The sequence below is a fragment of the Periplaneta americana genome, chromosome 10, assembly GCF_040183065.1.
Source record: "Periplaneta americana isolate PAMFEO1 chromosome 10, P.americana_PAMFEO1_priV1, whole genome shotgun sequence".
Taxonomy (NCBI): domain Eukaryota; kingdom Metazoa; phylum Arthropoda; class Insecta; order Blattodea; family Blattidae; genus Periplaneta; species Periplaneta americana.
The window spans coordinates 53,002,331-53,018,598 of record NC_091126.1 but is presented as its reverse complement, the minus strand read 5'-3'; the positions used below and the strand labels follow the sequence as shown (position 1 = coordinate 53,018,598).

The 16,268-nt window shown below is 32.3% G+C and overlaps 1 protein-coding gene across 6 annotated transcripts in view; it reads left to right on the top strand.

Annotated features, from left to right (window-relative positions):
* The window catches only part of LOC138707688 (serine-rich adhesin for platelets-like), a 554,966-nt gene extending 539,020 nt beyond the window's left edge, over nucleotides 1–15,946 (top strand). For all 6 annotated transcript variants that reach the window (XM_069837489.1, XM_069837483.1, XM_069837484.1 and 3 more), the window contains one exon: nucleotides 60–15,946. In XM_069837489.1, the coding sequence (XP_069693590.1) occupies nucleotides 60–4,016 (3,957 nt within the window). In that variant the 3' untranslated portion in view covers nucleotides 4,017–15,946. The remainder of the gene's footprint in view (nucleotides 1–59) is intronic.
* Nucleotides 15,947–16,268: the final 322 nt, after the last annotated feature.

The following is a 16,268-nucleotide window of genomic DNA, read 5'->3' as shown; positions in this document are numbered from 1 at the left end:
GGCCCTAAATAATCTTACTCTTTACTTGTTACTGATGAATAATGATTGACATTTTTCAGACCGAAGATGGCTGCTCTGAAGAATCCAGTTCTGATGAGAAGGAGCTGGAAGAGCCGATGAGTGTTACCAGTCAAGAATCCTCATCACAAGAAATTGAATCTGACTCGAAGCAGAGTACCAACACCACCACAGTAAACAACGATTCCAGTTCATCATCACCATTATCGTCGTGTCAGACTCTGACACCCATAGACCACACGGACACCATAAGAATATCATCAGTAGTGACTCCTGCATTAGCGGGAGAGCAGAGTTCTCATCCTAACGCATTTGATTCTGAAATATCCACAAATGAAATACCACCAACTGTTAACACTCAGAAATCATCTCCAATAGAACAAGAATATATAAGTGCACCTTCATTACAAAAGCAAGACGTAAAAGACACTTGTTCAGAACAATTTAGTCAGGAATCTGATCAGACAAAAAAAGACAAGAGTGATTATTCGACAAATGTGCAGCTTTTAAAAGACCAGGCAGAACCTGAATTAGAGTCGCAGTTGGTTTCATGCACCTCGACTCACAATTCATTACAACACACTGAATCAACACAATTGGCAGCTGATTCCCAAGACACACCTTCAGGCCCCAGCCAATATTCAAGTTATGATATCGAACTCAGTAATGATTATGAAACTAGGTCATCATTATCAACCAGAGTACCATCGCCTGATCAAAGCTCGCTAGAGAATACGGCAATACAAGAATCTGTTGTGCAGTGTAATGGCGATATAACCTCTTCAATATCATCTGAAAATTGCAACAAAACTGAAGACATAGCAAAATCGTCGAAGCACAAGAAAACTAACAAGCAGTCAAACACAAAATCAAAGAAGAACTCGAAAGGTAAAGAAGAGAAACAGCAAAAAAGACCCAAGACATCCGCCATCAATAGCAATACAGATACAAATCAGAAACAGAATAACAAAAAGAAAGAAAACGGTAAAAAGGATGTAGAAGAAGAAAATGAAATCGTAGTAAGTACTGCTACTCAAGTGAATTCATCATCACAACCAGAGTCATCCATTAATAGCATTCCTTCAGATATCTCCACGCAGGTAGAAGCTATCTCACATCAAGACATAAACCAAGACAGTTCTCAGAAAATTTTAGAAAAACATACTGATTTAACAAATGGCTACGATGGGGAGGATACTATTCCAAGTTGTGTATTGAAAGGTAGCAAAGAGGTAGATATGGAGGGTAATGAAGAGAAAAAATCTTTGCCAGCCACTCAAGAACCTCTCCATTCTGAAGAAAAGGTGCAAGTTGCTGGCAGCAGTAGTAACCACGGTGATGAAACCAGTAAACGTGATTTGTTCCCAGAATTCATGACTTCTTCTAAGGAACCTCCGACAAGACCAGTTAGGAAAGAAAAGAGGAAATCATCTCCTAGTTTCGCACCGCTACTTACAGATTCTGATGAAACACCCAAGACTCATATAGCTGCCAAACCATTCGAGCTACCACCCATTTCTTTGCGACCAGATGTACCTAAATCAGAGCCTAAAACTTTGCATGAAGCAACCTTATCTCAACAACTAAAAGGTACAGCAGAAATTCTTGAAAGCATAACTGCAGCTCTTACTAGGGAGCCGGAAGTCACGCCGCAAGAAACAGCACACAAAGACAGTTCAGCATATCAAAAATCAGAGCTTCCTACTAATGTGTTGAACAAGGATAGTGCAGAAACTCAATTGTCGCTTGGATCCCCAGTATCACAGGAAAAACAAATCCTGTCAGTTCAGTCCCTTGGAGATGTAAGTGCACATTCTGCAGTTGAAACTGAAGTCTCCAAGACTCAGGAGGCTGTACCTCCTGCTTCTGTATCGTTTATGGGTGATAGGATTGGTGATAATGAGAGTGATAAACTAACATCTAGTCAAGATGGAAATGAAAGTATTAGTGAATTTAATAAGGGTACCGGTAATATTTCTGAAGATTCAACTCAAACTGCGGATGTTCTGCCACCCATACCTCCCCCAAGGGGTAAGAAACACAACACAGCTATGAAACATAAATTGACGGAACATTCTCCCGCTCAAGCTTGGGAACTAGAAAGTGGTAATGTTACCGACGAGAGTTCAGGAGACAGTACAACTTCCTCAACAACGCATGAGAGTGAAGAATCTGTTATAGAGCTGTTATCTTCTACGCACACAAGTCCTGAAGATAAGCCAAAACAGAGCTTGTCATCTGACGAGGAAGAAGATATTATTTTCAGGGCAAAGCAGATCCAAGGAACAGATGAAATTGTGGATATCAAGTCAATTCCGCCTGATAAATCAGATGTTTGTACACCGTCCATTAGTGGTCCATCTCTTCAATATTCCAGCCAAATTTCAAATACTGATAAATCTAGCATATCCAGAACTCCACCCACAACAGCCAAGGAGCAAATGTCATTAAATCTCCAGGGTCACTCAAGAGGGACAAAATCAGTTCATTTGCAGCACGCAGAGATGTATGCTGAAGGACTGTCTAAGAAAATTGTCCTAGAAGCTGTCTCAGAATCATCAAAGAAACGAATGACTTTACCGATCACGGAGGCTGTTACAAGATGGTTGAGAAGTCAGTCACCAGAAGTATTGTCTTTACCACCAACGGAAGATGAAACAGAATCCGAGATATCCTCGGAGGATCAAGACCAGGACGAAAAAGTATCAGATACATACCAAAATCAGCATTCGACCGGTCAAAAAAACGTGTTTTGCAACCCTTTACCTGTACCATTGCTTGAAGATTGTCACCATCTGTCAGTTAACGATGACGTTAACCACAGTGGTCACAATGATGGTACAGGTAGAAGGGTTGCGTTAATCTCAGTTTTTTTCGAACATGAACATGAATGTATTTCTGAAAAGCATGACAATAATGGAACTTCTGTTTCTATATCAAAAGTTGAAGGAGATAAAAGGCTGAAAAATGAGCTCGATGACGAAGACTCCATTTTCTTGTATAAGAATAACTGCATTTCCACTTCCCTTAAAAATACCAGCAATAGTAAACTTGATTCTTACAATGATGGAGAAAGTGATATAAATCAATGTCCTAAAAATTATACATCAAACAGAAATTACAATTGCGAACATGCCTACAGCTCTTGTAAAACCTCTGAAATTATTCCAAATAAATGCAGTTGTAATAGTGAGATAAATTCATTAAAAGAAGGGATGCAACAGGAAATAAATATGAAGACTGCAAAAGAAATTGTAAACTGTAACACGTCAGTTGAATTTTATAACACTTCCTCCAGCTTGGCAGGCACTATAAGCAATACTTCAGTTGCCGGTAATCAAACAAATAATATTCAAGAGAGAAATAAGTCAGAAGATGAATATAGTTTCACCAGTGACGAGACACTGGAATGTGAATGGGATCTTTGGGATTGCAACCCAGTTAAACCTCCTCCTCCTTCAAACACGCCCAAAAATTCAACCATAACCCCAACAGAAGAAATGTTGGCTAAAAGTCCGGACGATTATTGCTCCCACATGTGTGATCCTGCAGTGTCTGTAGCAAAGTACTACAGCCTTGGAGCTCTTCAAAAGAAATCCGTAGTGTTCGATGAAGATTCCACAGATTCCAGTGATGAAGAAGTTGATGCTCTCAAACATTTTCAACATGAACTGGAAGATGATGACGATGGTTTACAAACCTCCACTAAACCATTACCGAACAGTCGGTTTCAAGAGTCTGATGAGAAGATGGCTGAAGGAATCAATGAAAATAAAGTTTATGGCAATCCAGAAATTTATAAAAGTGTTTATGGAGAGGCAGGACCGAGGATGTATATCCAAGAAGACTGTGACCGGTCACGAAACATATACAATGCAGCATTATCTCAAAGGGCACAAGCTGCACATTTGTTCCACAGAAAGTCTTCTGTACTTGTCAGCAGACTGAAAGGTGACGGCCCATTCCCTTGTGGTGGTATATGTTGTATTCTGCAATGACACATTCACACTGCCTCAGAACAGTTTGTTCAAAATAAACATTTTATGGCAATATTTACATAATACAATGGAAGGAAAAAAACAACCAATGACGTTTTTTGCAGCAGTGACAATGCTTCAAAGTTGCATTTCATCTTAGTTTTAATTGTGAGCAAGCTTCATGAAATGATCATTATACTCAAACCAAAATGAACATTGGGTTTTCATATCTGATACATCTCATAATTGGTTTGGCTATGACCATAGCTAATCCACTGCCTATCGTTGTCGTTGATTAGTTGGTTTTAGGTGTTAATATTAGTGATCTGTGTTGCAAAGATTTGAAAATATTCACCTTAAAATCTAATGTTCCTAAATCGCATGAACTACTATGATTTCAATACCCTTTATCAAAATAACTATTGATACCAGAGTTATCAGTGTTCGAATTTTTGGCAAGGGATATCAAGGAGAAAATACTAAGGGACATGTGACTCTCCTAATACAGGTTATTTGATAACTGCCCACAAGATATGTATCACTCAACTGAAAATTACATATGAGAGTGTGTTACAAGGAGTTTCAGCCATCCACTTCTGACGTTCTAGTTCAAAACTTTCTTACCATCTATCTCTAAAATACTGGATTTATTTAATAGGGAAAGAAACTGTAAATTCGTACCAGTACTTCTTCCATCTAACGTATAGAAATGCAAAGGAAAGGGCATATTTCTTTGAAGCTAATATTATTTATTTCAAGAAATTTGTTTCAGACATACGGTAAAATTTTTGCAGAAATACAATGTGATTACGTTTGTCTTCTACGAGAGTGCAGATCATATTAGACTCCAAGAGCAAAAAGTTAACAAAAAAATTACTGTTTGCAAGTTAGCGAAATCGCAAATCTGTCCAATGTGACGATATTTCCGATTTCTTAAAAGTGATATGTTTATATCCATGTAATAAAATTATTATGTATACAGATACTTTATTGAGAAGAATGTTCATGACTAAATAAGTGGTAGAAAACATACGATTCTGTTTCAAAATCGTGTTCTGTATCAAGTATCCATTTATAAAATTTGATTTTTTTGAAGTTGAGAAGTAATTTCATATTGGATATATCTGTATTAACTTTCTGCATAATACCTGGCTAGAAACAGTCCTACTACCTGTTTCTTTTACAGATGTGTAAAAATTGGATGATACAGAAAGAGAGGAAGGTTACTCATCAAAAACAATGTAAATTTAGAAACGAAATTCTATAAAGCCTACACCAGAGTAGGGAACAAAGAATTCATAAGAATGTGGTAGTTATCAAACTGTTGAGTTCAGCACATTTTCCTCGTGCAGAAGTCCACAAACTCTTTATTCTCGTATACTGAAATCAAATGCTAACTTTATATATATATATATATATATATATATATATATATATATATATATTTGTAAGTCTATATCTAATTTTTCATAAAGGACAGTGCGATCACTAATCAGAAAACATCAAATGGCATATGTAATCATTTGAATCAGTTTTTTACAGTTAAGAAAGGCGCCAGAACAAAAAGCGATCATAGTTTGCATGAAGTCTGTCAATTAGTAATATTAAAGACATTATTTTTTCTGTTTATTCTTTGCGTTATTCTCTCTATGTTAAAGTTCTTCATTGATTAATCACCTCTTCTACTTAGTTCCTATTTCCCTCTCACTGGAAGCATGATGTCAATCAGATATGTTACAGTATATTATTATAAGAGGTGAGGAGACAGTATTCTACAGTACGTAAAACTTAAGACTTCAGTAAAAGTGGACCAAATTTTAGGCAGAATATGAGGTTTTAAGGGATTGCCAGTAATGTATTAATATGAAACTGCAGTGGGGTTCTTTCCGATAGAAAGGCTAAATTTTAAAAGTCAAGAAATTTGAGAAACAACGTAAAATTATTTTTTTGCATTATGGCATTTGAAGAAGATAGAAACGTCTAAAAAAAGAACTGTTGTAACATAATAACCAATATGTGAGTGAAAAAAATTACGGAAACAATTTGAAAATAAGATATTTTGAGTGACATTGCTTTGCCATTATGGTACCATACCTAATACTTATTCTTAGGTTTCTTGCCGTTATGGTACCTAATAATTATTCTTAGGTGCCTAAGTTCGGTTCTGGTAAACACTGCTAATATAGATAATAATTAATTCAGAAGAATTTTAATAAACATTGAACACCCTGAGTTTCGTGCGCTAATGTCAACAGCGGCACTTACAAAAATTATTATATTTACTACGTTTTGCAGTGGTGAGCACAATGTCTCTGTTTAGGAATTGTGAACTGAGTCGTGAAAGAATAAAACCATTTTGTACTTAAGAATGTTGTTAGATATATCACCAGAGTCTTCTGAGTGATAGCACATAATATTCTAAACATAGCAATCATACAGAAATATTTTCAAAGAAATACTGCAGTTCCTGTAATACATCACTAAATAGAAGTAAATTGATCTTCTTATTCTGCAGTTCGTAAAAAGTAATATATTTTATATGAAGTACCGGTACATTATTGGTATTGAATTCTTTGAATTTCGTAACTGAAAGTATCTTTTTAAAGTATGTTACATGAAACTATATCTTTTTGACAACAAATTGTAAGAATACTTAAGAGTATCGAAATGATCAGTAATGTAAGAACCGCCTGTGCTCTAGATAAGTGATGATTAGAAAAGTATTTTCTTGAAAGAAGTGTTTTATTCATAAAATAGCTGAGAAAATTACAATAAAATGTTTCTTTGCATTATTATTTTGGTGAAGTCTGAATTGCTACTGATACCGGTACTCCTGGAATCATGGTTGAAATGTAGTGATAGTGAGAAGTCGGGAAACATGTTGCAAATTGCAGGTAATTCCTTTTATTTTGCAAACAGGGTAATTTTGAAGAAACAAACTTGGATACTTTTTATTGCAAGCAATATCGTCTCATTGTTTATTGGAGTGATTACTTTATAATGCATGTATTTGTCGTTTTGTGTTTTTTAATACATATATTCATTATGGGAGATCATTTCACCTGGAATATACCGGTAAATGTCAAATTGCATAATGAAAGTAATGGGCTAATTTGACAGAACATTATCTGCCAGTTATTAGGCCTATTCTTAGACGGCTGTTCATGGTTATGGGTTTTGATCAAGCAATATAAAATTTAGCTCCTTTCTCTCACGGTATCAGTACAGTATTTTCCTATTCATTTATATTTAGTTCCCCTTTCTGACAGTTCATTTCTCAAAGAGATAAAGATTTCGTCATTTACATTCTTAATAGGAGCTTTTCAATCTACTGAATATTGTAGATTGAAAAGCTGATAAAGTTACTTGTTTAATATGTATAAAATACAATTTTCGTAAAAACAAATATTTCTATCAACATGAAATATGTTGTCTGTTTTAGCCAGGAATTTTACATTTATCAACATACAGCAACTGTTAAAATGGAGAATGTCAACTTCAACAGTTCATATCTTGAAGCTTTTACTCTGCCCATATCCCGAGGTATTTCAGAAGCGACACTGCACTCTTACGAGTACTGATGAATGAACGTCTTTCTTGTTTCATACTGCATTTTCAACAGTTTTGCTCAAAATGGTGATTTCTTGTGCTGAGAGTCGTTACCACAAGCCATTCCAATTCTTACTAAAAGTTTCTCCATTGCTTCTTCAATATAAATAATTTACGATTTCTTGTAGGTTTTAGAAACAGTTTGCATTATTTTATCCATAATTTAATTTACATGAATTAATTGAATTGCTCTTTGAATTTTATCACTTTTTGACGGACAAAAATCATAATATCCGACTAGTTACTTTCATGTGATACTGGCATTAATGAACTACCAGTACATAACCACTTGTAAGCTATAATTTGTATATTAAAACAACATAATGCAATAAATTCAGAGCAGCTGAAAGTGAAGGGAGTTTGTAGCACGAAACAATAAAACTCTCTCCACTTTTGTTCATAATATTACCTTTTATTCCTCTTCAGATACATACTTATCTTTTTTCGTATTTGTTTCATGTGAAAGGACTTCTGAAAGCATTATGGCAACTACTAATACGTAGATTAATAAATTCGACTAATTAATTTCTTAGATGTCATTATCCATTTCGAATGAAATAGTGATGTCACATACAATTGAGGATTCTTTATACAGTACCGGTACCTATCAGTTTACTACTAATATATATCTTTGTGTAGGTGTTGTGTGAATCCTCTCCGAGTACAGTACTAAGACTTTAGCTGCTGTTATTTGATCTAAAACATATAATAACAAATGTTTCCTGCAAATTTACGGAAAGCAGTATCCGCACAAAAATATAGCAACGAGATTCCTTGCTTAGTTTTAAGATGAAAGTTTTGTTTGTCTAAATTTCAAAGAAAAAAAAAGTTCTCATCATTGCAAAGTAATTTACTTTGTTGTAATGGTGAACGGGTATTTGTAAGATGATATGAGTTCAAAATCACAGATAATTCTACTACAATTTTCTTTTATAAGCGGTATCTTTCTTAAATTTCATATAGAGTTGCCTGAGTAAAATTATGTTCTGGTGTTATTTGAATTTTGACAATAAACAATGTTTTTACTAGTACGTCGCATTCATTTTAATAATTATTTATTTATACCGAAATTTTCTTTCATTATTTAGACAAAGAACATTTTCAATTTAAAGCTATACGGGAAATAGCAATGGTATGTTTTATATCACCTTTCTGGGACATTCTATATTTTCCGTGCGTCAGTCTTTTCAAATACTTTTGTATTAATGTTTAGCAATACAATACAAATAGTCCATATAAAATCAAGTGAAGATTGGGTGCTAGAAATAATTGATATTACCCCTTTATTCTATACAAGACTTTGCAACTTTGAAATTGGAACTTCTCGTTAGTTAATGCTGCAGCTCAAACCGCAATTGGTATTTACTGAAATTTTATTGTTTGTTTTAAGGAAGAGAATAAAGTAACACAAGCATACAGGCACAGGATCAATATGAGGAAATAAATGATTTGTTGTTACTGTTGCATTTTAAACCATTCAGAGAAGAGTTTGAAGTATTAGTTCAAACTGTTTGATCATTTCAGTGAAGGCACTTAGTGATTTAAAATGAATGTCTCTACTTGCATTCCAGCATCAAACGCAATAGAATTTAAATATCATTGATTTATTAATGAAGCTCATTTTCTAAAAATGATTGCAATTTCGCAGACAAATTTATGCCAATTAAAATGCTCAGTTCGAGGAATAGTTTGGGTTATATATCTTTACACAGTGTTAGAATAGCTGAATTAAATGTTTATTACAAAAGAGTACTAGTGCTTAAAATGATCATGGAAATAAACATGTCTCAACTTGAGCAAATAATAATCCAAACAAAATATAACAAAAGCTCTTCATACCCTGTTCTGCTCTAATTGAACAAGGTAGTAAAATTTAATTTAAAGGTAATAGGCTAGAGTTCCAAATTATCGAAGTAAGCTGAGGAAACTATCAGATAAACAATGTCTACTACATAAAACCACGTTTTTAAATAAATTTATCATTTTATTCGAAAGAAATATAAAATATAAACTGTCGTAGAAAATCTGCTACTGGTGCTCTAGACAGTGGCTTAGATTGCTTACACATAAACTGGTACTGAATGTGAAAAATCATACACAACTCTTGAAATATAACTTAATGCATGATATAATATGAAGACAACACCATGCCGATTAATCATTTGGATCTTCTTTATTTCTAATTTCACATTATTCAGTGCCCATAACCTGGCGTGCAGTAGCACAATATCACAAAGAAGAATAATTTAAGCATTTCATGAAGTAGCAATTGTGAAAAGAGAATTCTATGATGACTATGAAAGTGTCCTGCTGTAACGAGTTTCGCTTTAGAGAAGGAAAAGAAATAAAAATAATGGCACTTCTGTTAATGTAACGCATATCAAAAAGATACTTAGTATGCATAGTGCCACCAATAATTATATACCGGTACAGTACCGGTATAGGTAAGTATAAAAATTCTTCTACACATTGTGTTAGAAAATAGCGTTCGAAAAGATCTTATGATGTAACTTATTTTAAATACGGAAAAATGTAATAATAAACATACTATATGAAATTTATTAAAATGCAGTTTTTACATTGTCTTTTCTTTCAAAATAATTTAATACATATTAAATAATATAAGGATAGAAATGAAATAATTCCAGTAAACTAAAGAAATGCCAACTGGTAATTGTTTTATTAAATGCAGTTTAATTTTCGTAATTTATTTGTTTACCAGTACATTTGTTAAAATGTTCAATATTTAACACTGGTATAAAATTAGTTAAGCACGTGTTAATGAATTGGATTATTATGTTCTTTGTATCATATAAAATAATGTTTTACTGGAACTTATACTTAAGATGATAAAAAGGACCATTTGCCCTTTCGAAATGACTAATAAAATCATTCTTGAGATGAGTCAGATTGCATGATCACAACAGAACAAAGCCTTCAAAAGTTAAATTTATACAGGACAATAAAATGGATGAATATGTGTTAGCTCATAAGATTAGTTGCTTATATATTGTAGCTAACAAATTTTGACTGGAGAAAGTAATCCCAGCATTTCTTCCATAGACAAATGTAAAAAGACTCTGGTCTAAATATGCAATTACTTGCAATGCCTAAGTAATAAAACCAAATAATTTTGTACTAATAGCCAGGCAAAAAATTGCAACTAATAATTCTTATGTTAAGTGCTGGACTAAGAAATTTGTTTTCAACCTGAACATTACCGTACATTAATAAACGAAGTGTAAAGGTACGATATAATATTGTAAAGATATTGGTTATTTAGTGACTATAAAGTGCAACTCTATTATTATGTATGAAGTACAGTCACTCATACACACATAACTCACAGTAAGAGCTTTCTCGAATCTTAGGAGAGACAATATGGAAACAGAAAGTGTCACAATGATGTGGTTTCCTGAGTTACATAGAAAATGTCATAATTTCTAACTTCAATATTTTAAGTAAGCACATACCAGTAATATTTATCTAATGTTGGTGTCAATTTTTTTCTAGAGTGAACTGTCAATCTGCAGTGATCAAACATTATTGATATCTATGGAAATCGTGAATGCATTACAAGTAAGAACCAACATTCTACTTTTACCAGTAACAAGTAATTTCACTTGTTATGTTATGTGAAAAAAGAAGGAAGAACTTGTTTGTTTTTCCTTCATTCATGGCTTTACGCCAGCATCTGAAATATCTGCACCATTATGTGACAGTTTATTTTCAAATTATTCTTAGAGCAATTGTGTTCTGTACTTCATTTCTGTTCCCATGTTGTTATATCCTCAAGTGAAATGGATTCATGGAAATAATGGAACCATATAAATCGTTAAGTTTGTTTTTTTCTACACACTGCTTTGTCAAATGCCCCCAGTTGTTACACAAAAAATATAAAATGTCAATAAAAATTACTTTTCCCCTTTCTCCGACAAACTGTTCAGGATAAAATATATATGAGACTATAAAAGACTGCAAAATGAAAAAAATGTTGATATATTGTCAATAATAATAACATAATAATAATAATTAATAATTCTATATTTTAAATATATTATTATTATTGTATTATTATTTTTTATTTTTATTGTATGCACAACCTTAATTGAATATATTCTATGTGTTGATATGAATTGTATTTTAATCGGATCACACGAAGGTGGAAATGTTACCATATTAATTGGTAATGAGAGAATAATAATACATCTAATGCTACTATTATTACAACAATAATAATATTAATAATTATAATACAATATAGAAATGGAACCCCAGACTCAAATCAACATGCAACACATATATGTTAATGGTTTTATAAATAATTATCATAAATGTTATTGTTTTACCATGGTTATGAAACTATTCACATATATAAATATATAATCTATTTTCAACTTAATTTTTTGTGTCTGATATGCATTGTTAAAATATTTGTGAATGATAAGCTTTTTCTACATATTGAAACTATATGAAGGTGTTACAATGAAGTGTTCATACACAAGGTGGTGTTATTTTCAAAGCATTTAAACCAAGTTACAGAAATGATGTGAAACTTTTTTAAAATGCAAGAACAAAATGGGAATTATATTCATCATAATTTCTGCTGAAGTTTGCCATAAAGTGAAATATAATACACAGGTGTTATGCATTGTGGTAGTAACTGAAATAATATATTTTCCTTATGATTAATATTTTGTCTCTTCTAAGAAATTAATTTAGGCCCTGTACGTTTAACACTGACGGAAATCATCTCAATTGAGTCTATAGTTACAAATTTCAAATTCATATTTGAAACATGTTTTCATTCTAAATACGTGCACTCTTTTTCATCAAACGAAGTAGGCCTATATGTATTAATCAAAATTCAGTAAGAAATATTCAATAATTAGAGTGAAAATTAACACTCATTATAATCAACTTATCAGTTCTTACAGTATTTTACATTATATAAAACCCGTTACCTTACACTATTGTGAAACTTACATATTATTACATACAGAAATTTCATCTTTCAACTTATTTTGAGGCTACAGAGAAGATAATCTTTGTTATTTAATTTACGGACGCAGAGTAATGTTTCCCATGATTTACACTATCAAGGCCCCTATTACTGTATTTTAAACATGTAAAATGAAATCTTGATTTTAAGAATCCATTTCTCACAAAATTTTACAATTAAATGCAAAGTACATAATTCTGTCTCACTCCACGTTGTCTAAGGCATAATGCCTGGGCTCGCGTTACCAAATGAGAGCTGGTTCGATTCTTCATAGGGCAAGAAATTTTGTCATGAAATTTCTGCCAGTATATGGAACCAGTGCCCACATAGCATTATGATAAATTTGGGGAGCTATTGTAGATAGCGAAATCGGTTGTGAAAACCAGCTATAATGGCCAGGGAATCATGATGCTAACCACAAGTTAATTCTGTAATAATTGGATGATCTTTTCTTGTGTTGTGGCATGTGGAAGGAAGGCAAGCAGCAGGCTGGTCGGCCTTATCCTTTCATGGGCTGTATGCCTCAGACGGACATATCTTTTGTTAAAATTCTTCAAAATATTAAATAATAATACTTTTCAGATGTGTAATAAGACTCAAAATAATGACGAGAATGTACGGTAGTCGTAAAGAGTACAAGAATTCTGTTGTTTATAAAATATATACTTATTTTCAATATTTCGGTATTATAAATCAATAATCAAAATTAAAATATACATTAAGACTTTGGTTGAACATTTAAAATCTTGCTAATTCTTACCTTGCCTTCTGAATATAATATCAGTAAAATAAAATATAAAATAACGAAATAATTTATAATTAAATAATCATTTCTATTAATAACTGACTTTAAAGATTTGACGGGAATGATAATGTCAATTCAAAAGGGAAACTTTAGCTAAGTTACACTATCTCATTTTTGACTAGATGATTGCTTGGGATAACACACATTGTAAGTTGTTACAAAATGAAATGAATACGTGCGTCAATATAGTTATTTATAATATTAAACATTTTTTTACTACATCACAATAAACATGAATACGTTATTATCAAAATATCCGTGTCATCATCTGACATTGTAAGCATATGTAATCACTCCCTTGCACTTTGTAATTATCTAAGTGTATGTAATAGGCCTAATTAATAGATGGCATAGTTGCTCATTAAAGAAAACCAAAAAGGTTTGACTCTACATGTTTTGGTGCAGTGGAGTGATTCACTACATACAAGTAAAGCAATTGCATATTACCACAGTGTTCCAAAAATGTATAAATTAAAAAACTCCAGTATGCTGCATTTGTCACACATTTTCTATAATCGTTACGTGATCTGCTAATGCGTTAGATGCAGGATTTGCGTTCTGGTTTCATGTCATAACAGATTTTACATTTTCAACTTCTCATAAATAGTTGGTGCAATAATTGAGAATTTAAAATCTACTATGATGGACAGTTTTATTTAATATTTCTAGTGCCTAGAGAGAAAAAATAAAGATATAAAAACTCTGATGCCTTGTAGTGCATATCGATGCCTTCCCCAAATGTAATCTCTCATGAGTCTGAAAATTTTAGTTGCAACCATAATTGCCTACCACCTACTGTTCGCAATGAATGACTATGGCAATGATCATGTATACATATATCTGTATATGAATAAACTGATGTTAAGGTGAAATAGGTATAATCTAATTTTGAGTGTGATGTGTGAGATTGTTACATATAAACTGTTGCCAAGACATGTAATATTGTGTTTTTTAATTTACAAAATTTGCTAAAAGAATGACTTTTTCTTTTGAGAAACAAGAGTAACTGTTTATATTGTTATGAAAGTTAAAATTTTGAATGCAGAAAACATTTTAAGAGAAAAACACTTTAATGCATTGTTGCTCATTGTTCATTGTTGATGAATGATAAAAAGTAATGGAAGATAAATTATTTTACAGGTTAAAAGGAAATGGTGGAAATTTTTGTATGTGTATATTTTTTGAAACCAGTTTCTAAGCAAATTGAAAATGATGGAGACATTTTGTTTCAAAGTACGAGGAAAGAAATTATCTTCATAATATCGTGAATTTATTAGTATGCTTATCCATATAAGGACATGTTGAAAACTTGAAATTGTAAGATCTTTCATTTTTTCTAAGTGTAACAAAACTGTAGTTCCTTTATCATGTTTCATGTTCATACTTTTTTGTTGTTTTTTTTTTTTTTGTTTATCTCTACAAAATATACACTATGTACCCATATAACTAGATCATGTGCAATGGTAGGATTAAGAGTTGCAAGCATAAATCTGTTGTACTGTGCATTTCCTGCAAAGTTTGTCAGGGACGTCAGAAGTAGGGTTAAGGGCAAACCCATTTACCTACAACTAGGTCGTGAGAGAGAATTCATTTACAACAGTTGATACTTCTGACGTGTCTGTAATACTGCCAACAGTAAAACTGTAGTTAACGGCTTCTTAAGCAGCCAAATTTATTGCTTCTCACAAACACCAAATTTAAGCAATAATTTGCTTCGTAAAAGACGGTGCCTTTAGGAGAATATCTACAGTCCCCATTGAGAAGTTTGTTCAAGAATGAACATAATTAATGTGTTCATATTCAATGTTGTTTCAGTGTTATGTCAGATTTAATTCAAACTGTGATGTAGGTATGTATTTAAATTCAATAATTTCAGTACTGAAAGCATTACACTGAAAGAAAGGTATTGAATAAAATTACATAACTGTGTAAACAGTATGAAATACTTACCTGACTATACAATTTGCCTCATTGGATTAAAGATTATTCAAGCCCACTGTACTGAAGATGTACAATACAACAGAATTTAAGGTGAATGAATTGCTAGGTAGTGTAGAGAGTTTAATAAAGTGAAATGTACATTTAAGTTTCGTACACACTGCAAGATATTTCTATTTAAGTAAACAAAAGGAAGTCAAGTATTATGGGAAAACAAATAATTATAACAATAACATAGGGACAATAGGCCTAATGAAGCAAAATTTTAAGCTGCAATTGATGTTTAAACAAGGTATATAACTGATACAAAAGAATATAAATAAGAAAAATTTTAACATTAAGAATAAAATGCTATTATAGGTAATTTAAAGTTAAATAATTATTATTGTATGCAGAATATGTAGAATATTGTGAAATTCAAAGAGTTTGTGAATGAAAATATGAAGAGTGTTGGCCTTGGTATCTTCTAATTTATATAGTAGAAATCATTTTATTGAGAGAAAGATTTAATGTTTTTGTTCTTTTTTCTGTCTTCTGTTCAATTTTTTAAAGCAATAAAAATCGACAAAGAACCAAGTAAACGTCTACAATATTTTATGGCGTGACTAATAATTGTCTTATTCCTATTCCACAAGATCCCATAAAGATGAGAGTACAACACAGGTTTAGAATAGATTAGATTACATTACATCTCTGGTTGAGGTTCTAGTTGATATGTAAGTAATTAGCCTACATCTATTATTAGGCAGTACCGTACATCTCACTTGGTGATGTGTGTCAAAGGAAGAACAATAATTGTTTGTTATATGTGAAGTCTGATTAGTGTAATATCTTACTAGTCAGCAATGTGTGCAATAGACGGGGAAAAAAACTGGCCATCCTATTCCAAAGTCCACTGACTTAGTTGCCTCATGAGTGA